We start from the raw sequence: 25000 nt of genomic DNA on the forward strand, positions 1-25000 counted from the left end.
CTCTCTGCCCGTTTGTCTGACTTATTAGTTTAGATTATAATGTTGATTCTTAACTGCTACTGGGCAATTAGGAATCAGCACTAAATGCTGGCCTACCGGTGACACTGATATCCCATAAATAATTTTTTTTTAAAATAAGTGAAGCTGCAGTATTAATCTTTGTGGCATTCCATTTCCTACACCCTGCCAACTTCAAAATGTCCCCTTTACCCCTATTGTCTGTACTGTTATATCAAACCCAACTCCATGAGCCATCATATTCTGTACTAACAGCAGTAATTGGATTAAAGCTAACTTACCTGCAGTAAATAAATTCCCTTTGTGCAATGAAAGGAGCTGTATAAATGCAGGTTAATTCTCCTTCACTGCAATCTTTCACTTTTCATCAATATGGGAAAGATATTGTTAAACTTGAAAGGGTCCAGAAAAGATATACGAGGATGTTGCCAGAGTTGGAGAGTTTGAGCCATAGGGAGACGCTGAATAGGCTGAGGCTATTTCCTCTGGAGTTCAGAGGCTGAGGGGTGACCGTATAGAGGTTTATAAAATCATGAGAGGTATAGATAGGATGCTTAGCCAAGGTCTTTTTCCTAAGGTAGGGGAGTCCTAAACTAGACAGCATAGGTTTAAGGTGAGAGGGGAAAGATATAAAAGGAATCTAAGTGACAACTTTTTCTCGCAGAGGGTGGTACGTGTATGGAATGAACTGCCAGAGGAAGTGGTGGAGGCTGATACAATTACAACATTTAAAAGTCATCTGGATGGGTATATGAAAGGAAGGGTTAGAGGGTTATGGGCCAAATGCTGGCAAATGGGACTAGATTAATTTAGAATGTCTGGTTGGCATGGATGAGTTGGACCAAAGGGTCTGTTTCCATACTGTACAACTCTGATGCTATATTCCCTCCAGATTACATCTACACAATTCACCACTTAATCCTATCCTCAACATTTACAATTAATTTTCCTGAGAAACTGCATTTCATATTTTGCTCCAAATCTAAATCAGAATGGCATATTTGATCATGTGACAGTTGCTCGCATTCAAGTGGTTTCAATGCCTACATTTTCCAACATCATCTCTCACTAATGTACGAGATCCTTTTTGATTATGCTGTTAAGGAGTACTTCTTGTATCTTTAATCATATTAAGTTGTATAAAGCAAATAACCATTCAGAAAAGTGTCCGTGTAGTTCTGATTGCATCTTAATCTAATGCCAGTTAGTAGTCTCATTCAGTATTAAAGTTGCACTCAGCATGTCTAATGAACAGGTTAAATACATTATTCTAGGACCCATGGATTCCTACGCTCGTGCTTGACCTCTTCTTGCACCACACGTCTTTGCATATACTACATGAAAAGGAAACCACAACCTATGTTCTCACGAGATTTTGACTACCTCTGGATTCTGCTATGTGTATTTAAATGGAACCTGCATCTATTTTCAGTCATTTTGTATGTAGGTTAACGTTTGATTTTAGAAGATAGACCAACAGGCTACATAATTCCTGAAGGTGAGGTATAAATTTATATGCAACTATTTGTTAAATTTCTTTTGAGCATGAATGTTTTTTTTACCTCACCAGTCCCTTATGATATCCCAGAGGAATCTACTTTGGCTTTCCATCAACCTCACACCGAATCAAATATATAAAAGTATCTTGGGGAGATTTGTTTTGCTAACTTGCTTGTCCACTGTGAGGAGAAACGTGGGAGGTAAATTTAACACCCCAGGGTGGATTCTGGGATGGCTGGAGACTAAAATTTGACAAGTCAGAAATCTGTTCTCAACTCGTCTTGAATGTGTCAACCTGTGGTTCAAATAGATATTGGAGAATTGGGCAGCTAAACAGAGGTAAGCCCATAAATTAAACACTCTAAATGACATTGATTACTTCAACTCAAAAAGCTGGTTTAAAAAAATTCCAAGTGCTGCAGGCTGGGCTTACCAGGAATTGGAAACTCAGCACTTGAAGGGAGATACAAAGGGCCAGATCTAGCAGATTTTCATTTGTTAGGTACTAGTTGTAGACCAGACGGAGTGGAATGTTACCCACTGTTCACACAAACTGCAGTTTCCCCTGTCACCACTTAGCACATTCCACTACTACAACAATAACAGAACTCCTCTCTCCAAAGTTATGGTTCCAAAACATTGAAAATACAAATTAGGAGCAGGAATAAACCATTCAGCAGCCTTTCAGGCAGCCTCTTCCATTCAATTTGATCATGGCTGAGCATCCAACTTGATATCCTATTCCTGCTTTGTCCCCATACTTTTAAATCCCTTTAGCCCCAAAAAGTATATCTGACTCCTTGAAAACATCCAATGTTTCAACCTCAAATAGTTTCTGTGACACACAATTCCACAAGCTCACCACTCTCTGGGTGAAGACATTTCTGCTCTACTCAGCCCACAATGGCCTGTACCATATCCTTCAACTACAATTCCTGGTTTTGGACTTCTTGTTCATGGGAATGCCCTTCCTGTGTTTACCCATCTGGTCCATATTACCATAACATATAGGAGCAGAATTAGGCTGTTAGGCCCATTTGGGTCTGCTTTGCCATTCAATAATAGCTGATATGTGTCTCAACCCCATTCTCCTGTCTACTCCCCATAACCCTTGATCTCCTTACTAATTAAGAACCCATCTATCTCTGTCTTAAACACATTCAGTGACTTGGCCTCCAGAGCCTTGTGCGGCAATCATTTCCACAGACTCATCACTCTCTGGCTGAAGAAATTCCTCTCTGTCTCAGTTTTAAAGGGTCGACCCTTCACTCTGTGGCTGTACCCTCGGGTTCTAGTCTCTCCTACTAGTAGGAACGTCTTCTCCACGTCTATCCAAGCCTCTCAGTATTCGGTAAGTTTCAATCAGATTCCACCCCCCTTCATCCTTCTAAACTACATTGAGTAGAAAACCAGAGACCCTCACTGCTTCTCATGTGACAAGCAAATCCTGTCAGAATTGAATTGAGGTTGTACAGGACATTGGTGAGACCACTTTTGGAGTACTGTGTACAGTTCTGCCACCCTGCTATCGGGAAGGATATTCTTAAATTTGACAGGGTTCGTAAAAGATTTACCAGGATATTGCCAGGACTGGAGGGTTTGAATCATAAGGAGAGAATGGATAGGCTGAGATTGTTTTCACTGGAGCATACGACATTGAGAGGTGACCTTGTAGACGTTTATAAAATTATGAGGAGCAGAGATAAGGTGAATAGCAAAGTTCTTTCCCCTATGGTGGGGGTGTTCAAAACTCGGAAGCATATTTTTAAGGTGAGAAGAGAAAGATTTAAAAAGGACCTGAGGGACAACATTTTCACACAGAGGATGGTATTTGTCTGAAATGAGCTGCCAAAGGAAGTGGTGGAGGCTGATACAATTGCAACATTTAAAAAACATTTGGATAGGTACATGAAAAGGAAAGGTTTAGAGGGATATGGGCCAAACGCAGAAAAATGGGACTAGTTTGGGAAACTTGGTCAGCATGGACAAGTTGACAAAAGGGTCTGTGTCCATGCTGTATGACTCTAAGTCAGAACCAAAGTATATATTCAATTGACCTCTAGCTCTTTGTTCCCCATTATAACTTACCCATTTCTGACTTTAAGGGAATTTCATTTGTCAAAGTTGCTGTCAGGACCTTTAAAGTTAAGGATACGGCAGCTGACTGCTGTGAAAAGGAGCTGGCAGTTTCCCGTCTGACAGGTCTATGCTATGAAAGAACTGATGGAAGTCTGACTCCACATTTTTGAGGGAACGCTGAGCATAATTTTGTCTCAGAAATGCAAAGTTCCCTTCTTTCATTTAAAAAGAAATGCTTGAGTGGCAATCTGTGTGAGTTCTGCCAGTTCTTGGAGAGTCTAGTTGTACGTCTGATTTTTAAATCCACTTTTGGGGGATGGTTACAGATAGGAGAGAAACATTTCATCTGTGTTATAGAAAAAGAAATGCAAAATCCTATCCAGTGCAGCCTGAAATACATAGAAACAGGGAAGTCATTACTTCTAGCTTCTGACATTTCTTTACAGTTGAACTGGCACCTGTAAACCATATGTTTCCAACTAGGAAGCTTGGTAACTGCTTTCTGTTATCAGTTAGCTGAGGAAAACCTCAATGCAACACTGATTCCCAGAAGTCTGCTGCTGCCCCCAACATAATTAGATTCACTGTATTGGTTCTATAAAGTGAGAGAATAATGAATCCCAGTTCAGCAAAGTTTGTCTGAGATTAAAGATGTGCGTTTGGAATCTGAGTTTAATTTGGTAAAATGCTTCTTTAATGAGAAATTGAATCTCATTTGCACTTGCAAATGTGGATAATTAATACTGAAAGGATTTTTTATGTTCCTAGAGTGACATGCTAGTGACCTGATGTAATCTTAACTTTGATTTTTTTCCCTTGATGATTTTGTCACCTACAGTTTAAATCTTATGTCCAATTGGAATGTTTTAACTCCTCCTGGATCCATACCTTTTTCACAAAGATCAGATTGGTCCAATCTTGAGGTTTCCTACAATGACCACTTGTCGTGTACACTATAAAGTATATAATAATAACTTTGACATAGCACCCTGAATGCAGTAGCGTTTATTCTAAACAGTTATGCAGAGCTAGGACCAAAAACACTGTTACACATTTAAATGATGTGACAGAGTCACACAGCATGGAAACAGGCCCTTCGGCTGAACTAGTCTGTGATGACCAGGTTTCCTAAACTGAACTAGTACCACATAACTGCATTTGGCCCATACCTCTCTAAACCTTTCCTACCCACATACCTGCCTCTACCACTTCCTCTAGCAGCTCATTCCATATACACATCATCCTCTGCATGAAAACGTTGCCCCTTAGGTCCCTTTTTAGTCTTTCCCCTCCCGCCTGAAACCTATTACCCATAGTTTTGGACCCCCGTACCTTGGAAACGGGAACAAAAACAGAAGTTGCTGGAAAACCTCAGCAGTCTGGCAGCATCTGTGAATAAAAATCAGAGTTAACATTTCGGGTCTGGTGACCCTTCCTCAGAACTGGGGGAAAGCCCTTGGCTGCTTACCTTATCTGTGCCCCTCAAGACTTCATAAACCTCAAAAGGTCATCCCTCCGCCTCCTATGCTCTGGGGAAAAAAGCTCCAGCCTATCCAACCCCTCCTTATAACTTAGATCTTCTAGGTTCAGTAACATCCTTGTAAATTTTTTTTACATCCTTTCCAGTTTAATAGCATCCTTCCTGTAGCAGGGTGGCCAGAATTGTACGCAGTATTCCAAATGTGGCCTTAATCAATGTCTCATCTCAAGTAAATGATTTTGTAAAATTGTAAAGTTCATTGTCATGTTTTCAAGAGGAATAGCAGCTATGTAGCATAATTTTTGGTTCAGAGTTTGCTTTCTCTCAGTTCCTATAAGAGTGCTTTGTGAACTGAGAGTTTGTATCCCTGCAACCTAGCTAACCTAACAACTGAGTTATGAATTTTGTTGTATTTCAATACACCTAGTCTTGCAGAGATTCCTCTTTCCCACTGAACTCCTATTGAAAAACATGGGTATAGGAGAGGAATTTGTTGGGTACAGCAAAATCGAGCATCTTCAAAATGGCTGCCAATGCTCTGAGAAATCATTTTCTAGTGGTGTGAGTTTATGCAAGTCTTTTGAGACTAGATCACAAGAATTCTGAGTAAGGAATACCAGAAGTAAAAATGTTGTGAACTTAAAAAAACAAAATATTTTTATTAAATTTTTGGGAGCCTATGCGCATATGCACGACATGCAGTTGTACAAATTGTTTCCACGTCTGGTGCTTTCAACTTTCTTGTACATGGAAAAAGAATAAAAGCACAAAGTTCAACGTGCAGAAAAATTTTGATCATACATGATTGTACATTTCATTAAAGCACAATCGTTGGTAATATGTTAATCTGCCTGTTGTCTCAAATTAGTTTTGAATATATTTTAAACCAAATTATTATTTTTGATAAAGCTCAAAAGGCAGTACCACTGCCTAAAGGCATAGCACACCATTTCAGTTCCACATTGCAGATTACAGCATCCTGTGCTATTTAGAAAATGTTGACCAGAATAAATTTTTAAAAATTGAAGTAGTTCTGACCTTGTAAGGAATGCCTGCATTTTTTTTTTTGCAGCGTGAAACACAACTGTAGCTCAGAGTTCACACACAAAGTTGTTGTATGTGCTTCACTGAGGGGAAACAAACAATATCTTCTGTCCATTGTGATAAGCAATGAGATGTTTCAATTTGGACAACTTTCTAGTCCAAGTACAGCAGAACAATTTTCAATTTGTTCCATTTTAAGCTTCTATGTTGTGAATTTGTGTAATCCATGTGCTGTTTGTTTCCAAGTTAACCAATCTTTTATGGTAAATTACAGATTAAACTTTAAAAGTTAGTTCACTTGTTTTTTATGTATTTTTATTTTATTTAACAGAAGGTTAGGCAAATGTTGTAATAAGTTTTTCTTCTCCATTTCAGAAAGAAGAGGGCAAAGTTAAAGGCCAACTTAACAACTCAGACTCCACCCAATATATTCGAGAACTGAAGGATCAGATAGATGAGCTGAAAAATGAGGTAAGTGATAAAATCTAAGTTTCTGTTAATCTTTTCCATTATCTGTAACACATTTTTTTTCTTATAACAAATTTTGCCTTCTGAAAACTGCAGCTGGCTCTGATGTAAATCTGCTAGTGCAGCTTTCTGCTATGAACTTATTCACAGACGTCTTCATGAGACGGTAACATTCCTTATCTTATCTTCCTTTCCCCATATTTTCCATGTGTTAAACATACACTAGTAGATATATTTTGTTTATTTATCATCCTTTGTCATTTTCATTGTCATAGTTGCAGTATCAGCTTAAATTGATTGTCACTTCGGCAATGTTTTGCTAAGTGCCAATTCCTATGGCCATAATTCCTTTGTTCTAAATTGTACTTCAATTTGTGTGATTTTTCACAATTAAGACACTTTTAGCCAGCAGGGTAGGATTGTCGGACATCACTGAATGATAGTTAAAAGGAGAATGAATTGAATTTGTGTTAAAAAAGAACTTACACTTTCAACCTTGCGCTTAAAAATGATTTCTGCACAGGCCAGTGAATAGATGTCGAATTGAAGTATAGATTATTTTGTTGGGAAACCAAGTAGGTTGTTTTAAATGAGATCTAGATGATTTTTTATTTTGTTGCAAATATTCTCAACAAGCATTGCCCTTTCCAAGCTCTCCTGAAGGAATTTACTTTTTGCTGGGATATGATTCCACAGGCATTAGGCTACCTCCATCTTATACCTCTTTCAAGATGTTTCTCATAATCTGTAAGCCTTCAATGATAAAAAAAATCAAACTTTTCAACCATGTGATGAAAATTGTTGAGACTGAGTCCCCCACCCACCCATTCAATAAATGTTAATGCAAGTGCTTCCAGCGGGGGCAGCTGAATAATAATCATAATTTACACCTCACCTAATTTTCCTTCCTCAATTTTAATGCCAATTATAGAATCTTGACTACTCTTGCCCTAATTGAGCACCTCATTAATCCTTTCCAATCTCTGGTTTAGTTATTTGGCTTAGATCTTTTGGCCATCTTGTATTTATATTTATTTTAAAATGAGGCATTTATCTGATTTGGGTTTTGCTATTCACAACTAAGTGTAATTGTGAGAGGGTGCAGATAGTTTTCTCATAGATCTTGTGAAACTGACCAATGAGCATTACTTGAGAATGGCCACGGTCATTCATCTACTTTTAACCACTCTTTCCATGGGAGGTATCAAGCAGTCCATTATCTTCACCCATGTTGTGCAACCAAGTTTGGGACAAGCAAGCTGTACAAGATCCTGGGCATACATTTTAATTATAAGACTCTGATGCATTGTGATGCAGATTAGTTGTATAAATGCCAAGTATTGATATTGATAATTTTTCATTATTGTTTCTTTTATAATTTTGAATTTAGAGCCATAAAATATCGCAGCATTGGAGACCCTTCAGCTAGCGTGCCTCTGCCAAATCTTTGAAAGTATTATCCAGTTAGCTCCACTGCTCTGCTGTTTTTCCAGAGCCTTCCAACTGCTTTCCTTTCAAAAATTTGTCTAATCCCTTTCTCAAAGTTATCACATCTGAGCACTGGCTCTTTTGCCATTATTTCATCAATATTGAGGTCTTTCACTCCTTAAATCTGTACACTTAGAAATAGGCTTCTTATTTATGTAATCAAACCCATTCACGAATTTGAGCACTTTTCTAAAATCTTCCCTGAGCCCCCTCTATGGAGACCAGCTCCAGCTTCTCCAACCTGCTTGCCATCTTCAAGACTATTACATCCTTCCTTAACGATGATGCTTAGAATTGGAGATACAACACTCCAGCTGAGATCCTAATCAGTGAACATTTAGCAAAATTATTTTTCTTTTTGATCCCAATATCTTTTTGACCATATTATGCCAATTTTGTAGTGAAATTATAACTAAAGACCTGGCTAGCAATTTATCTTTGCTACCAGTCACAAACATCTATTTTTGGTCAAAGGCTCCCCAGTCAAGGTGGGCAGGCTTGTTGGCAGTGTGTTGTTTGAGCTATTTATTTTGTTGTATTTTCTCATCTTCCCCCTCCTGTATAAATTGACTGGTTTAATGATTTATGGCCCATAATGGTCACCCTCTGATTTACCCAAATGATTGTGTGAGCCAAGCAAAGTGGATTGGCAGGCAAAATAGGTTGTGGAAGGTATCACAATTGAATCCAGATCCCCCCTCACTTGATGTCCACACATTCACTTCCATCAGCAGTCACTGGATGGCAATAATGGGTGGGAACTTAATTTTGCTGCATTTTCCACCACTGTGCTTTGCCCTCGGTGCGGCGTTGCCTTGATCATTGGATCTTTTGCATTAGTTCAATGCGACTAACTCAGCACTAATCAGTGAAACCTGAGATCACACAGTTTGCAATGGCTTGGCACCAACTCAATGAACAGTCTCAGGAGGCCTTGTTTTTGTAAGCTTTGTTGATGAGCTGCTGCTCGTGTTTGCATTTTCCATTTGTGGTCAATGCGCTGATCTATATATCTAACTGACTACAATTTTAGCTGTGAGCTACTTGGAGGTTGCGGAGGAGAATCGAGTTGGGACAATTTATGCAGTCATGGGCAGTTTTACACATGGTCATAATGGTAACATGCTTACTCTCTGTTCTGAGATAATACTGTCCTGTGGCAATGGTTGCCTCTAAAGGCTTAACCAAGATCAAAAGCTCAAAATACATGAAGTCGCAGTCGCAAAACTGCATCCTATAATATTGTTACCTGGCAGTGCAATTGATAGAAGCAACACCAGTCATATTTATCAGTATTTATTTTCAGTTAGTTGTGGAATACTCCTTGATTTAATGTTATCAAAAAACCATATGAATTAAAAATACATAAAACATCTTTGCCAATGCTCTTCAGAATTGCAGTTTGCTGCACTTTATAATTAATATGTTTTTAAGATTTAAAGATTATACAAAGTAGAAAAGGAGTTACTTTGGAATTATTTAAGGTCTTAGTCTTTCAGTAAATCTTAGCACCCAAACATACTTGACGTGTCAATATTTCAGATATTTGTCTTTCTCGTATTCTTGTAATAAGTATAATAAGTTTCTTCTGCTGACTTCTTGTTTCCTTCCCTCCCAAATCTAAATGTACTCCTTACTAATGAAATATTCCAGAGATAGATACCTGTAGTGCTCTTCTATACTTCACCTAATTGGTATTCAGATGTAGGGACTGTGATAAGTTATTTAATTATAACAAGCATTTCTTTGAGCCCTATTCTGTCCTGTGTAAATGTATATTTCCAGCAGGAATCAAGATAGTAATTGTAGCATTAAACCTAGCCAATGCTTACTTCCCAGTTTTGGGTTGAGACCAAGTTCCAAATCTACGCTAACCCAAGGTAATTAATTACTGACAGAAGGCTATTAGTGTGTTTTTTTTTTCGCTTACTGGCTCCTATTTTTAATCTAATGCAAACCTGTGATGGGGAAAATGCATTCAAGAATTTTTTATTTCAATTTTTAATCCTTCTGTTCCACATTAAAATCTTGTTGCTCATCCTTCATATCAAATATGACTGTTTTTCATCTGGGAGGTTAGTAATGGCACACATCAATCCAGCCTCCCAGATTACCTTGATCCACTACAATTCACCTACTTCCGCAATAGGTCCATGGCAGACCCAATCTCCCTGGCCCAATGCTCGTCCCTGGAATATCTGGATAACAAGGACACCGATGTCAAACTCCAATTTATTGACTTTAGCGCCGCCTTCAACACAATAATTGTAACCAAGCTCACCTCCAAACTCCAACACCTAGGACTCTGCTCCCCACTCTGCAAGTGGAACCTCGACTTCCTGACCCACAGACTGCAATCGGTAAGGATAGACAACAACACCTGCATCACGATAATCCTCAACACCAGTGCCCTGCAAGGCTGCGCAGTGAACCCCTTATTATACTGCTTATACACTCAACTGTATGGTCAAATTCAGCTCTAACTCCATTTGCAAATTTGCTGCGGACACCACTGTAGTGGATCGGATCTCGTACAATGATGAGACAGAGTGCAGAAAAGAGATAGACAGTTCAGTGGCATGGTGTAAAGACAACAATCTCTCAGTCAATGTCAGCAAAACGAAGGAGCTCTGAAATAAATGGGGGGGCGGGGCTGGGGAAGATAAGTGGGATGGTGATAGGTGAGTGCAGGTAGGCGGTGGTGGGTATTGGTCAGTGAAGTGACCTCACAGCGTGGTCACCTCACTGACCAACCGCCACTGCTGCCTAACTGTACTCACCTGTCACCATCCCACCTACCTTCCCCAACCCCACCCCTCCCCTCTATTTATTTCAGAGCCCCCTTACCCCTCCCCCATTTCTGAAGAAGGGTCCCGACCCGAAACGTCAGCTTTCCTGCTCCTGGGATGCTGCCTGACCTGCTGTGTTCCTCCAGCTCCACACGTTGTTATCCCGGAAATGCTTATCTCTCATCTAACCCATTGATTGGCTACCTCTTTGCCGAATTTTTACTACTGCACCAGCTTCCCAATTGGACAGCTGATTGAGATTTCACTTGTGTAGGGATAATGATTCCTTGTTTTATCTCTGACTCCAGCATCGGCAGTTCTTACAATCTCTGAGCTGGAAATGATGGTTTTTGTGCTGTTGGACAGGGGAAGGAGGAACAAGTGGAACTGATGGTGAGGGTGCCCAGTGTAAAAGACAAAGTGATTTTAATGACAGCAAGGGACAGAGATATATAGATGAAAAATACAGATAATGGTAGATGTGTTAAACTTACTTTTGGGCAACACTATTTGGTCATCATGCGAGGCAGGTCCAATGGATACAAGTTTGAAGCAGTCATCAAGAACAGCACACATTTTGTTGATTTAGTCACACTTGTTATGTATGTCTACTCTCATCTCTTGTTGGGTCCGCAGGTGTGTGTGTCCTGGTTGAGTAGACATTTAATGGCATGTGAAAATTTGACACATCCTTTCAAATCCCGCAACATGTGTGCTGTAGGTCAGCTAGATGCACTTTCAAGAGTTTAACATCTCTGCAGGTTTGTGGTAGGATAGCTCAGAGCACAGGGGTTTAAACTCAACATATGTCTCTTCTGTTCATTGTGGGACGAAGGCATACCAAAACTGAAACCATTCACAAGAAGAAGCTCCTTACTTCCATAAACTTAGTTAGCGAGATTATCAAGTACTTAATGGTATCGTTAACTGTGCTGACAGCTGCTACTGCTTATTTGAGTTTATGGTGTGGGCATGTTTCAACCCAGTACTGTTCATAGTGCAGTCAATTATTCAGGCTAAGTTGCAATATAGATGGATTAAATTTTAAAAATTGCACATTTCAAACCAAGCATAGCATAGGACATAATGAAAATAGAAAATGCAGCATCTGTGAAAAAAGAAACAGTCCATGTTTCGAGCCCAATGCTCAATCTTGCTCTCTGTACGCCTTCTTTGCAGCTGTAACTTTGACTTCCTTGCTCTGTTCAGTCACCCTATGATTTTTGTGTCTTTGTATGTTATTATCTGCCTGTACTGCACACAGATCACTGTATTAAGGTACATGTGACAATAATAAATCAAATCAAATCAATGATTTTTCATAACTGAAGGAGGCTGGAAAATAATGGTTTTAATGCTGCTGACAGAGGAGGAGGAGGAGCAAGTGAAATGGATGATGAGGGTGCCCCCTGTGGAAGATAATATTGTTGGAACAGATGAAACAGTGACAGAAAAATGATCCCTACTCAGCAAAGTGATTCAGTTTTATGTCAACGAATTTCTGGTACAGCATGACATTGAACTATTCTTCTGTCAGTTTCACCTCTGTGCCCACTCCTTTGGACAGAAATCATCTCCCCACTTTACAGACCCTTTGACACCCATTTACAACATTCCCCCTCCGCCTGGACTCTTAACTGCACTTGATCTCTTCATTGAAACCTATTAACATCGTAACAGCTATCTTAGTTTTTCTGCTTCCATTGCCCATCATTTTCTGTCTCCCTTAAACTTACTGCACTCCATTCTCTCAGGCATAATCCTGGCTTTGTTATCAAATCTGGTGACAAATGTGGTGGTGCTGTTTTCTGATAGTCTTTGCGAGGTAGAAGTCAGCCTAAGTGCCATCCTATCACTGAACATCAAATTGTTGTTTCAGGACTGTCACTGAGCTCATCTCCTCTGGAGAGCTTTCCTCCATAGCTTCCTACCTTGTAATTCCCACAACCCTGCACAGTTTGCTTTTCACTTCTCCCAAAATCCACAAACAGTTCTACCCTGGCAGTTCCTGCCACACTGACCTTATTTTTTACTATCTTGATTCCCTTTTTCTCTACTCATCCCCCTTACATTTGTGATTCTTCTGACTTTTACATTGGTTCCTCAATTTCCAGTGCCCTGGTGTCCAGGTTGAACATGTCCATCCCCTATTGGGATCATCTGACGGCCATTTAAGAAAGGTGGTAAGGAAAAGCCAGGGAACTATAAACTGATGACCCTGACATCAGTGGTGGGCAGGTTGTTGGAGAGAATCCTGAGGGACAGGATTTATGTGTGTTTGGAAAGGCAGGGACTGATTAGGGATAGTCAACATGCCTTTGTGCATGGGAAATCACGTCTCACTAACTTGAGATTTTTGAAGAAGTAACCAAGAGGATCGATGAGGGCAGAGCAGTGGACATGATCTATATGGACTTCACTAAGGTGTTTGACAAGGTTCCTCATGGTAGACTGGTTAGATCACATACACTACGGGGAGATCTGGCCATTTGGATACAGAACTGGCTCAAAGGTAGAAGACAGAGGATGGTGGTGAAGGGTAGCTTTTCAGACTGGAGTCCTATGACCAGCGGTGTGCTGCGAGGATCAGCGCTGGGTCCACCGCTTTTCGTCATTTATGTCAATGATTTAGATGTGAACACAGGAGGTATGGTTAGTAAGTTTGCAGATGATAGCAAAATTGGCATAGTAGACAGTGAAGTTTCTAAAATTACAAAGGGATCTTGTTCAAATGGGTCAATGGGTTGAAAAATGGCAGATAGAGTTCAATCTGGATCAATGTGATGTATTGCATTTTGGAAAGGCAAAACAGGGCAGGACTTGTACTCTTAATAGTAAGATCCTGGGGAGTGTTGCTGAACAAAGAGCCCTTGGAGTGCAGGTTCATAGTTCCTTGAAAGTTGTAGGTAGACAGGCTGACGAAGGCGGCATTTGGTATGCTTTCCTTTACTGGTCAGTGCATTGAGTGTAGGAGTTGGGAGGTCATGTTTTGGCTCTGCAGGACATTGGTTAGACCACTTTTGGAACACTATATGCAATTCTGGTCTCCCTGCTAGGGAGGATGTTGTGAAACTTGAAAGGGCTCAGAAAACATTTACAAGGATGCTGTCAGGATTGGAAGGTTTGAGCTATAGAGAGAGGCTGAATAGAATATAGAACATAGAACAGTACAGCACAGTACAGGCCCTTCGGCCCACAATGTTGTGCCGAACTTTTACCCAGTCCTAAGGTCTGTCTAACCTCCACCCCTACCTTAGGCTGGAGCTATTTTCCCTGGAGCATTGGAGGCTGAGGGGTAACCTTACAGAGGTTTATAAAATCACGAGGGGCATGGATAGGATGAATAGCCAGATCTTTTCCCCAGGGTGGGGGAGTCCAAAACTAGAGGGGAAAGATTTAAAAGGTACCCAAGAGGCACCTTGGAGGATGATGCCACAGATGGGAGTGTCAAGCTTCTAAGCCAAGTTGCTATTAAAAAGGAAGAGGTGTTGAGCGTCTTAAGAAGTATTAAAGTAGATAAGTCCCTGGGTCCTGATGGGATCTATCCTAGAATATTGCGGGAGGAAAGAGAACAAATTGCTGGAGCATTGACAGACCTCTTTGGCCACAGGTGAGGTCCCAGAGGACTGCAGAATAGCCAATGTTGTCCCATTGTTTAAAAAGGGTAACCGGAATAATCCTGGAAATTACAGGCCTGTGAGTCTGACGTCAGTGGTATGGAAAATTTTCTCAGGGACAAGGTTTGTACGCATTTAGAAGCAAATAGACTTATTAGCGATAGACAGTATGGTTTTGTGCGGGGGAGGTCGTGCCTCACTAACTTGATCAAGTTTTTTGAGGAGCTGATGACGTTTGAGGGAAAAGTGGTTGATGTTGTCTACATGGACTTCAGTAAAGCCTTTGAAAAGGTTCTTCATGGTAGATTGGTACAAAACGTGAAGTCATGTGCTGTCAGGGGTGAGCTGGCCAGATGGATACAGAACTGGCTTAGTCATAGGAGTCAGAGGGTAGTGGTGGAAGGATGCTTTTTGGAATAGAGGGTTGTGACTAGTGGTGTTCCATAGGGATCAGTGCTGCAATTTCCACTGTTCATGATCTACATAAATGATTTGGAGAAAAACCTAGCTAGTCTAATTAGTAAGTTTGCAGACGATATAAACATTGGTGGAGTTGCAGATAGTGAGGAGGATTGTCAGACAATACATCCGGATATGGATCAGTTGCAGGCATGAGCAGAAAAATGGCAGATGGAGTTTAATCCGGACAAATGTGAGGTGATGAATTTTGGAAGGTCAAGTATGGGTGGAAATTATACAGTGAATAGCAGAGCCTTTTAGGAGTATTGATATCCAGAGAGATCTGGGTGTGCCGCTCCACGGATCACTGAAGGTGGCAGTGCAGGTAGATAAGGTAGTGAAAAAAAAAGGCCTATGACATGCATTCCTTCATTGGAAGGGGCATTGAGTATAACGATAGACAAGTTATGCTGCAGTTTTATAGTATTTTAGTTAGACCACTTGGAATATTGCATACACTTTTGGTCACCACACTACCAGAAGGAGTTGGATGCTTTGGAAAGGGTACAGAAAAGGTTTACCAGGATGTTGACTAGTATGGGGATTTTTAGCTATAAAGAAAGTTTGGATAGACTGGGTTTGTTGCCACCTGGAATGCAGGAGGTTGACGAGCTACCTGACACAAGTTTATAAGATTGTGAATGGCATGGATAGAGTGGAAAGTATAAGGCAATTTCCCAGGGTGGAGGGGTCAGTTACTCAGGGACACCAGTTCAAGATGCGGTGGGAGGTGGGTATGTGGCTTTTAAAAGAGATGTATGAGGGAAATTTTTCACACAAAGGGTGGTGAGTGCCTGGAACGTGTTGCCACAGGAGGTGGTGGAAGCAGACACAATAGCGGCGTTCAGGAAGCACCTGGACGAATACATGAATAGGAAGGGAATATGGGAATTCAGACCCTTTAAGTGAAGACAATTTTAGTATGGAAGGGCAAAATGTATTAGCCGAAGGGCCTGTTCCTTTACTGTTGTTTTGTTCTTTGTTCTAAAACCTCTTCACACAGAGCGTGGTGCATGTATGGAATGAGCTCCCAGAGGAAGTGGAGGAGGCTGGTACAGTTACAACATTTAAAAGGTATCTGGATTGGTATATGAATAGGAAGGGTTTAGAGGGATATGGGCCAAATGATGGCAAATGGGACTAGATTAATTTAGGATATCTGGTTGACATGGACGAGTTGGACCAAAGGGTCTATTTTCATGCTGTACAGCTGTATGACTCTCAGTTTCGTCCTCTAAAGAACTAAACAGCCCTTATCCACTGCTCTTCTTTGCCTGGCCAAACCCATTGTCGCTTTGAATAATTTCTCCTTTTAACCTTTTTTTTTCTCCTTTTATTTTAAGACACCATTTGCAGTCATATTAATGTTTCTATCTTAGGCCTGCTATTGTGTTCCAGTGAAACTCAATGCAAGCTGAAGGAACAATACCTCATTTTCCACTTAGGCACATAACAGCCTTCAGAACACAATACTGAGTTTAGTTATTTCAGGACATGAACACTGTCCTCCATTTTGATTACATCCTATGAACTCCCTCTTTCTTGTTTATATGGGTTTGTGCTCAGCAAAGCAAATTTATTTCCAAATATTTGTACTTACCATTAGCACCTATTTTGCATCTCTCTTTCGTCCCTCCTTTACCACCATGAGCATTCCCTTCGTTTTTTCACTCTGGGCCCCCTCCTCATCCGTTCCACCCACTCCTCCTTCCCCTTTGTCAACAGCATAACAACCATCCCTTGCCAGTCCCTTGGACTTGAAATGTTAACTTTGTTTCTCTCTCCACGGATGCTACCAGACTTGAAGAGTTTCTCTAGTACTTTCTCTTTTTATTTCTCATCTTCAGCATCCACAGTACTTTGCCTTTAGGGGAGATGGTTGAGATTGTGGGAGGTCAGTGACGTCAGCTCCAGACCGTCTCTGCAGGAATTCTTCAAGGCACTGTCCTAGGTGCAACCATCTTCATCAATCACCTTTCCTCCATCATAAAATCAAAAGTGGCGATGTTCACTGATGGTTGCTCAGTGTTCAGCACCATTAACATTTCCCCATTCTGAAGCAGTTCATTTCCAAATACAGCAAGATCTGGATTATATGAGAGATTTCAACTGACGAGCGGCAAGGAACATTCATGCCACACCAATATGCAATGTCAATTTAACTATTTCGAAGATCAATGGAAACTAGAGCAATGTACTAACCGTAAGATTCAGTTGAAGTTCATGCAGTATTGAACTCTGCATTATGGGAATGGTAATGAGGTTTTCATGAGTACTTCTTGGATCCAGTAGGGTGATACCTGCTAATTAGGCTTTTTTGTTGAAACTGCACAGAAGTTGAGGGATCAAGAATAAAGGCCAACTGGTACAAGATTAGATGTACAGTCAAGTGACTTAGAACAGAGGGTAGGAGGATGCCCTGTTCTGTGTAGTCATAGAGTGAAATTCTCTTCCAGGATTTGCGTTATGACAGAAGTTAAGTTTAGATAGTTTCATGAAGTACAAGGAATTGAAAGAGATTTGGGAACATGATAGGTAAATGTGATTTGAACTGTTTGATCTCATGAAGCATAATCTCAAACTGTTTGAGTTGATCTGTATTTCTCTGCAGGGTGATATACTGAAGGTATTTAAAATTCTGATGCAATGACAGAAAAAATTAAGTCAGAAGTCGCACGACACCAGGTTACAGTCCAACAGGTTTATTTGAAAACACAAGCTTTTGGAGTGCTGCTTCTCCGTTAGGCCAATTGATGAAGGAGCAGCTTGTGATTTGGACTATAACCTGGTGTCGTGTGACTTCTGCCTTTGTCCACACCAGTCCAACACCGGCACCTCCATAGAATAGATTAAAACAGACTTCTATGCTAATTGAAGGATTTGCAATAAGGGAGCACCAAATTTCAGATTCAAAGAAGACACTTGAGCATTTTTAAAATCAAGATTTGGGAGTGTAGAGGATGTATTTCTGGAGCTAGTGATTAAAGGGAGAGACTGTATTAATGTTTAAGAAAAGGATGGAACAGAACTAACAGAGAAGGCAAAGAGAAACACAGAACAAACAAAGGGAATTAAAACCATTGCTTGTAGCATAGGATGGTTGGTCTAAAGGCCCCTTTAATGTTGTAATTTCTATATAATTCTATGAGAGAGCAATGCCTTTGAGATTATCGAATTTAAAAAAGCACACCTGAAGTTTATGATTAATTGTTATTCTTGTTGACCTGTTTTTGGTAAGCTATGCCAGTGGAAGTCATCATTTTAGTATCTTTTAGTTTAACCAATCTGCCAAAAATTTGTAATTTACAATAAAAGCCCCGATCGCAGGGGCCCACTCTCTCAAATTTGTGTCAAGCTGAGTTTCAAGTTAGTGGAGGAAGGCCCCCATGTAAATCAATTCACCTGTAAACGTGCTCTGTCAAAAAAATGAAACCACAGTAATGCAGTAAATGTGAGAAAAAAGTCTCTATTTTTCAGTTGCTCACATCTTTCGATGATCTGATCCTGTAAAGTAAAAAATGTTGAGAATTTGCTTCGGTAAAACTATGACCTTTTTCTGCTTAACATGCTGTCTTCAACTATGATGTTGTCTACCACATTGTAGGCAATGTAGTCAAATTTTTTTCCATATGTCCGTGCTGCGATGAGAAATCCTGGAGCATCTCAATACCTTTGTGGCTCTAGGTGAGCTGGACGATATTCATTGGGCTGTTCAGAGTCATCAGGCTCTATTGTTAAAGAGTGTATTGCATCTATGACTGCCTTCTCTGTTAGCTTCGTTGTGCAGCGTGTGGTGTCATCTACCTCAGCTTAAGTTTCCATGGTTATCTGCTGGAATTTCCATACCAGCCTTCCACAACCAAGTGAGAAAAGCCTCAACATCATTTAATTGGCCTCAATCTGCCCTTCCTCCACTCTCAGCATCTTGTACGGTTATGGTCCTTTTGAACCTGATATGGTGGAATCAGTTGATAATTGGAATTTTCATCACATTTTTCCATTCTGCCATATTCATGAGCATAGCCTGTAAACCAGGTGGGTTGTACTCCAACTTCTTCGTGATGATCTCAGTAACCTGAGAGATGGGTTGCCACCGGTACTTAGTTTTCAGGTTCCTAATTGCCCCCAGTGCACTGGCTGGAGCTGGGCTGTGGTGTTGGGTGATAACAACGCCAATTTGATGCTCTTGAAGCCACCAATGTCTGGATGCATGGGGCAGTTGTCTGTACTGATGAAAATCTTCCTTTGCTTCCATTAGTACATTTTGCCTGCTCTGTTGATCCATGACTCAAATGCTGTAGTTTCTCCAGATGGTTTTATTAGATTTGTACCACATGGATAGTGTCCTGACATTCACAAAGCAATGTGGCTTCTTGGACTTTCCTTTCGTTTGAAGTTGCAGCTCTTCTATGCCATCTACATTGGTGCAGATAATAGCAGTGGACATTTTCTTGCTATACATTTTATTTTTAAATATTAAAGGACATATTGATGAAAAATGATGTATCAATTTAGTTTCACCCACATTGAAAATGTCTCTGAGTGCATAAACATTCAAGGCACGGACAACTTTGCAGCCAGTCATCTGTCATTGCTCCTGTAACAGCCATGACCTTGCTGCTTACATTGCAAGACAATGACATGCCTTGAATTGATCCAGCAATGCAACCATTGCTGCAGGTGAACTCTTTGTGGCCCAGCCTCTTGACCAGGGTGACTCACTCTCCTGTAGGTTTGGACAAGAAATGGGAACATTTTGTACTTGAGCTGCCATGAACTGTGTTAATAGAGCTTCCTCATCTGTATAGGCAGCCATACTTAACCCCTACCTTGATGGAAAGAAGGTCTACTTGTCAAACTACTTCAAGATGTTCATTTTGTGCTTCAGAATGATTAACTAACTCTGGCATTGACTCTTTGTGTTATCCACTTTTTGCTTCAAACCATAGTTTTCACTTGCTGTATCACCTTCAATTTATCTCCAAGTGATAGCTCTTTTGATCTCTACATGAAATGGTGACCACAACCAGTTAACAGTTGACTCCTAAGCAGGGTAACAAAGAAATTTAATCAGCAGCCCTGTTTGTTTAACCATACTTGCAGGTTTGAGCATCCTTTTACAGAAGGTTCTCAATATAACCTGATGCCTTGCCTGTGATTTTGCTCTTGTATGGCCTAACTGCGCTCCAGGTACAGGCATAACCATGCACAAGTTCAGCTAATTCAGAATTATCTAAAATTCATCTCGTTGCTGACATTCTTTAGTTGGATTTCCTATTTTGCCAGCGGGGATGGCTGGCAACTTCACCATGCTACAGGTTCAGGTTATTCGAATTTGACTCCTCGCAATTACAATTATATTCACAATCTGCAGTCTATAAATATTTACAATAATGGCCACTGCAGAAGTGAACTTGATACATCTATTGGGGTATCATTGTAATGTGAGTTTCAATTGACACTTTTTAATCAAACTTTGCCTATTGACTTTTTATGACCAATAAGTTGAAAATGTCGATTGAAGGAACTCACTGTAATAGAGACCATATTGGTGGTAGCTACCAAACATTCCAGTCAGTCTCAGATATCCTAAAATGTGGTGACTTTCCTTGGTAGGAAAATAACTTTGATAGATAGCAGTCAGTTTGATTGTTTGGAAATTCAAGGAATACTTTTCATAACATTCATAAAACTCAAAAGTTGTTGTAGAAGACATTTGTAATGCTAATATCCTTCAATCTGTAACTCAATAGAAAAGTGAAGATTGATTGAATGCAATTGTTCATGTAACTTGGCTCATCAGGAAATTGAAATACTGATGTATTGTTAGGATAGTTAACACAGAATGACCCTGGTGTGGCCCTTTTGCTATCAGCAAGGCAATCTGTGATTTTACTTCTCCAAATATTCGTGGAAAACAAAGAGAAGCAAAGTTGCACATTCATCTTCCTGAAGATAGGGATATGCTCTACATGAAATGTTGACCACAACCGGCTAACAGTCAACTCTTAATGAGGGGAAACAAAAAGAAATTTTAATCAGCAGCCCTGTTGGTTTTATGCATTAATAGATTGCCTAAAGAAGCGGCAAGTTCTTTTCTTACATTAGGCTGGTAGTCAACTTTTTTTTTAAAAAGTGACCATTACATTGCCACACAGTGCAATGTCATATATTAACCTAATTAAAAAAACTAAATGTTTCTATTTTCTTAAATATACCATTTCACACTTTTGTGCTTCCCTTTTATAGTCCCTTGCTCTCAATAATGATACAACACAAAGTGGGCCTTTGTCGGGTTCCAGTGCAGGAGCCTGAAAGTTATTACGCTACCTTGGATTATAGTTCTGTTTTCAATACTGAGCTTTGCTCATTACTCTGCAACACTCTGTGACCCACCTGACAACTACATAATTCAGTACTGTTGCTTTTCTCACTATTGTATGAATGTTTTACAACCAATTGCCATGACTTTAAGGATATGGGGGTAGGCCGTTTAGGACTGAGATGAGGAGAAATATCTTCTCCCAGAGACTGCATATCCAATTTTCTGCCACAGGAAACAGTTGAATGTTTTCGAGAAGGAGATAGATATAGATCCTAGGGCTAAAGAGATCAAAGAGTATTGGTTGAAAGCAGGAACAGGTTATTGAGTTGGATGATTATCCATGATGATATTGAATGGTGGGGCAGGCTCAAAGAGCAAAATGGCCTACTCATGCTCCTATTTTCTATGCTTCTGTTTCTATTTCTTATTTATCTCGAATTAATTTATTGCTGCAGTTTAATTGTGAACACTATAGTTAGAACTTTTATGTTAAATTTGTTTCAAAATACTGTATGCACTGAAGGAAGTGATGTTTTACATGCCCACCAAATTTGTTACTTTAATGGCTTAGCTCTTGCCTATGTAGGATTTTCATTTTTTGAGTTGTGCTCTCATAAATCTTCAGTATTTTACACAGAAAAATATGAAAGTCATCCACTCTATGAGGACAAACTTTTGGAGCTCTAGATGAACAAAAAATACTAAGATATGTTAAGACATATTACCACGAAGAGGCTTTTGCTTCCTGTTGGTGTTGTAAGACTGGTGTGTGCTACCTAGATTGTGGAAGAGTAAAGATGTTCAAAAGATGGTCAGTAAAGCCACTGGCCCTGAGCCAATCAATATAGTATGTTAAGCAAGTTTAGTGGCAGACCACAAGCTACCTTCAGGCGCTGGCATTGATTTAAGAAAAGTTACTAGATACTAAGTGCATACTCCCATTGATTTAGAACCCAACAATTAGAATACTTGATACATTTCAGATATGTCCTGTAGAGTTTGCAGAAAGAAATTGAAGTTTTGTATAAGAAACTGCAAGTCTTACAACATCCGACCGGAAATCAAGGCCGCATCTTTGCAATGTGTCTTAACATAGAGTAGTTTTCTTTTCGCATAGAGCACCAAAGGTTTGTCCACATAAGAGTGGCTGTCTTTCATCATGGTTTAAATATTGAAGGTTACAAGAGTGTAGCTTCCATGATTCAAGTCCAAAACAATTCCATTTCACATTATCTGTAATCTGCAAACATGCTAAATATTTAAATTCCTTTCTACAAAAGCATCTGAGTGACTCCAGTTTAGTTTGCGCCAATTTTTTGTTGCATTTTTTTTCTCAAATGCATTCAATCAATCTGATTGTCTTATTTACAAGAATACGCTAACAGTCCAGGTACTTCTAAATGTTAAACACGTTGATGGTATTTAAAAGTGATGTAGAAAAATGCCAAACAGCAGTATACATGCTTTTGATAAATTCCCCAGTCCCCACACAGGATGGAATTTTCGATATCATCTTTAGCACGTCACATTACAAGCTAGAATTCTTGTTTTGTGTAATTTTCTTAAATATTACTACCTGATACTTCAGGGAAATATATATTAGAGGATAATACAGTTAGAAAGTAGTAACTACCAGTCATATTGTTTGCACATTCTATTTTACAAAAACCAATCCAAATCTGGTTCCTTTTTTTTTTTGAAACATTGTTTTCAGCTTGAGTTGGACAAGGTCACAACACCGTCTGAAGGCTGCTTGTTAATCTGACATCTAGAAGCACCTCCTGCAGATATGTTTACTTATCTTGTTCAGACATATTGTTACATACCTCATCCTCCAAAAAAGGTTGGTCAAGAGTCCCCGCTCCAAATCCTCTTGATGCTCCTTAGTTGGCTTATGGTTCTACAAGTACCTTGACTAAGTCACAATTATTTTTCCTCAAGTTTTGGAGGTGAGTGTCAGGATTTTCTGTCAGAAGGTGGGATTTTATAAGGAACCATTTCTGCCCTCATTTTCTCTAAACATGAAGTCTTGCAGCAAGGAGTCACTGGAATACACAGGCTTTTCCTTGGCACTACAGATTGTGGTTGAATACAATACTGCTGAAGGCCTATATCACCGAATGGATGCCCAGATTTGAGTTGCTAGATCTGTTCGAAGTCTTTTCCATTTAGCACAGTGGTAATGACATGCAGCACAATGGAGGACATCCTCAATGTGCAGACAGGACTTTGCACAATGACTCTGCAGTGGTCACTCCTCCTACTACCGTCATGGACAAACACTTCTGTGACAAGCGGTTTGGTGAGGACGAGATCAAATATGTTTTTCCGGCTTTTTGGTTCCCTCGCCACCCTGCTGATGAATCAGTCTAGCAGTTATATCTTTTAGGACAACAAGCTATGTCTGTACTGGTGCTTCTGAGTCACTCTTTGTGATGGACATTGAAAAACACGGGCCAGAGTATATGCTATGCTCAAGCCGCTCTGGTGTGCCCTCTGAGTGGAGGAATACTGATTCATCAGTCGACAGAGATGCGGCAGGTGATGGTCAGCAGGAGGTTTCCTTGCCCATGTCTGACGTTGAAGATTTCAAGGATCTTGGGGCCAAAAGGATGGTCAATTATCCCCCTTCACAGTTCACAATCGAAGGCCTTTGTGAGGTCAAAGAAGGCCAAGTATGATGGCCTTTACTGCTCTCTGCTTTTACTTGGATTTGACTTGCTGAGCGGATCATGTCCACTGTGCCTCTTGATGGGCAGAAGAGACATCATGACTCTGGGAGGAACTCTTCAACCACTGAAGTGAAAGAGGAAGATTCTTGTCATAATGTTCCTTGTGGTGGGCAAGAGCAAGATCGCAATTGGTCTTATTTCCTTTCTTGAAGATTGTCACAATTTTGGTGTTTTGGAGATTCTCTGAAGTTCTCTCCATCCTCCAGATTTAGGAGTTGGCTTCGAGTACTTTCTTGCTGTATTTCAGTGTGTCAGCAAGGTTTCCTCCTTGTTAATTCACAGCTGCAGGATAGCCTTGACAGCCTCATGTCATTTCCGGAGTTGTGCTGACATGATAGCAGTCTGAATTCTTCTGAGTGAGTTCAAGGGTACCCATATCAAGGACTTGGTCTGAGTTGAAGACATCCTTGAAGTGTTCCTTCTGATGTGTGCTGACTGTGTCTCCTTGATAAGAGCCCCTCTTTCTTAACTCTGTGAAGTAATTGTTGGACACTGGATCTTCACAGTACTGAAGAATCAGTCATGATAACACTGAAGGGCCGTAGCTGTCAGTTGATGGATTTTCTAGGTTCATTCTATCCAAATCAGTTCTTTAGATCATCAGTTTCTTGTTGGATCTAGGTCTTCATTTGTCTGTAGGCCATCTTTCCCTCTGGTTTTAGTTGTGCTACCAGTTCAGTAATGTGTTGTGTTTTTGATTCAATAGTTCCTGTATCTCCTGGCTGTTCTAGTCAAGCCAATCTGGAATTTTCCTGACAGAGAAAGCAACTCTCCTTGGAGATGCTATGTTTGATGGACTTGGGGCAGACCATGCACTGAGTCGTTTTGTGGTTCCAGCTCATTGAACATCATAAGGTTGACCGAGGAGCTGACTGAGCGGGTCTTTGAGTCCATCAACGTTGAATTTCCTGCAGCAACAGCTCCGCTGCCAGTATTTTGCCAGACTGATGGCATAGTAGACCAGACCAAGCAATGCTGGTTTCAGCAATTGTCGCTGGTTT

The 25000-nt window shown here is 40.2% G+C and overlaps 1 protein-coding gene across 9 annotated transcripts in view; it reads left to right on the top strand.

Moving 5' to 3' along the window:
- The window catches only part of LOC109931499 (ecotropic viral integration site 5 protein homolog), a 219521-nt gene that overhangs the window by 169021 nt on the left and 25500 nt on the right, over positions 1 to 25000 (top strand). For all 9 annotated transcript variants that reach the window (XM_048601775.1, XM_048601776.1, XM_048601777.1 and 6 more), the window contains one exon: positions 6497 to 6592. In XM_048601775.1, coding sequence (XP_048457732.1) covers positions 6497 to 6592 — 96 coding nt within the window. The remainder of the gene's footprint in view (positions 1 to 6496; positions 6593 to 25000) is intronic.

Source organism: Rhincodon typus, chromosome 10, assembly GCF_021869965.1.
Source record: "Rhincodon typus isolate 14 chromosome 10, sRhiTyp1.1, whole genome shotgun sequence".
Classification (NCBI taxonomy): Eukaryota; Metazoa; Chordata; class Chondrichthyes; order Orectolobiformes; family Rhincodontidae; genus Rhincodon; species Rhincodon typus.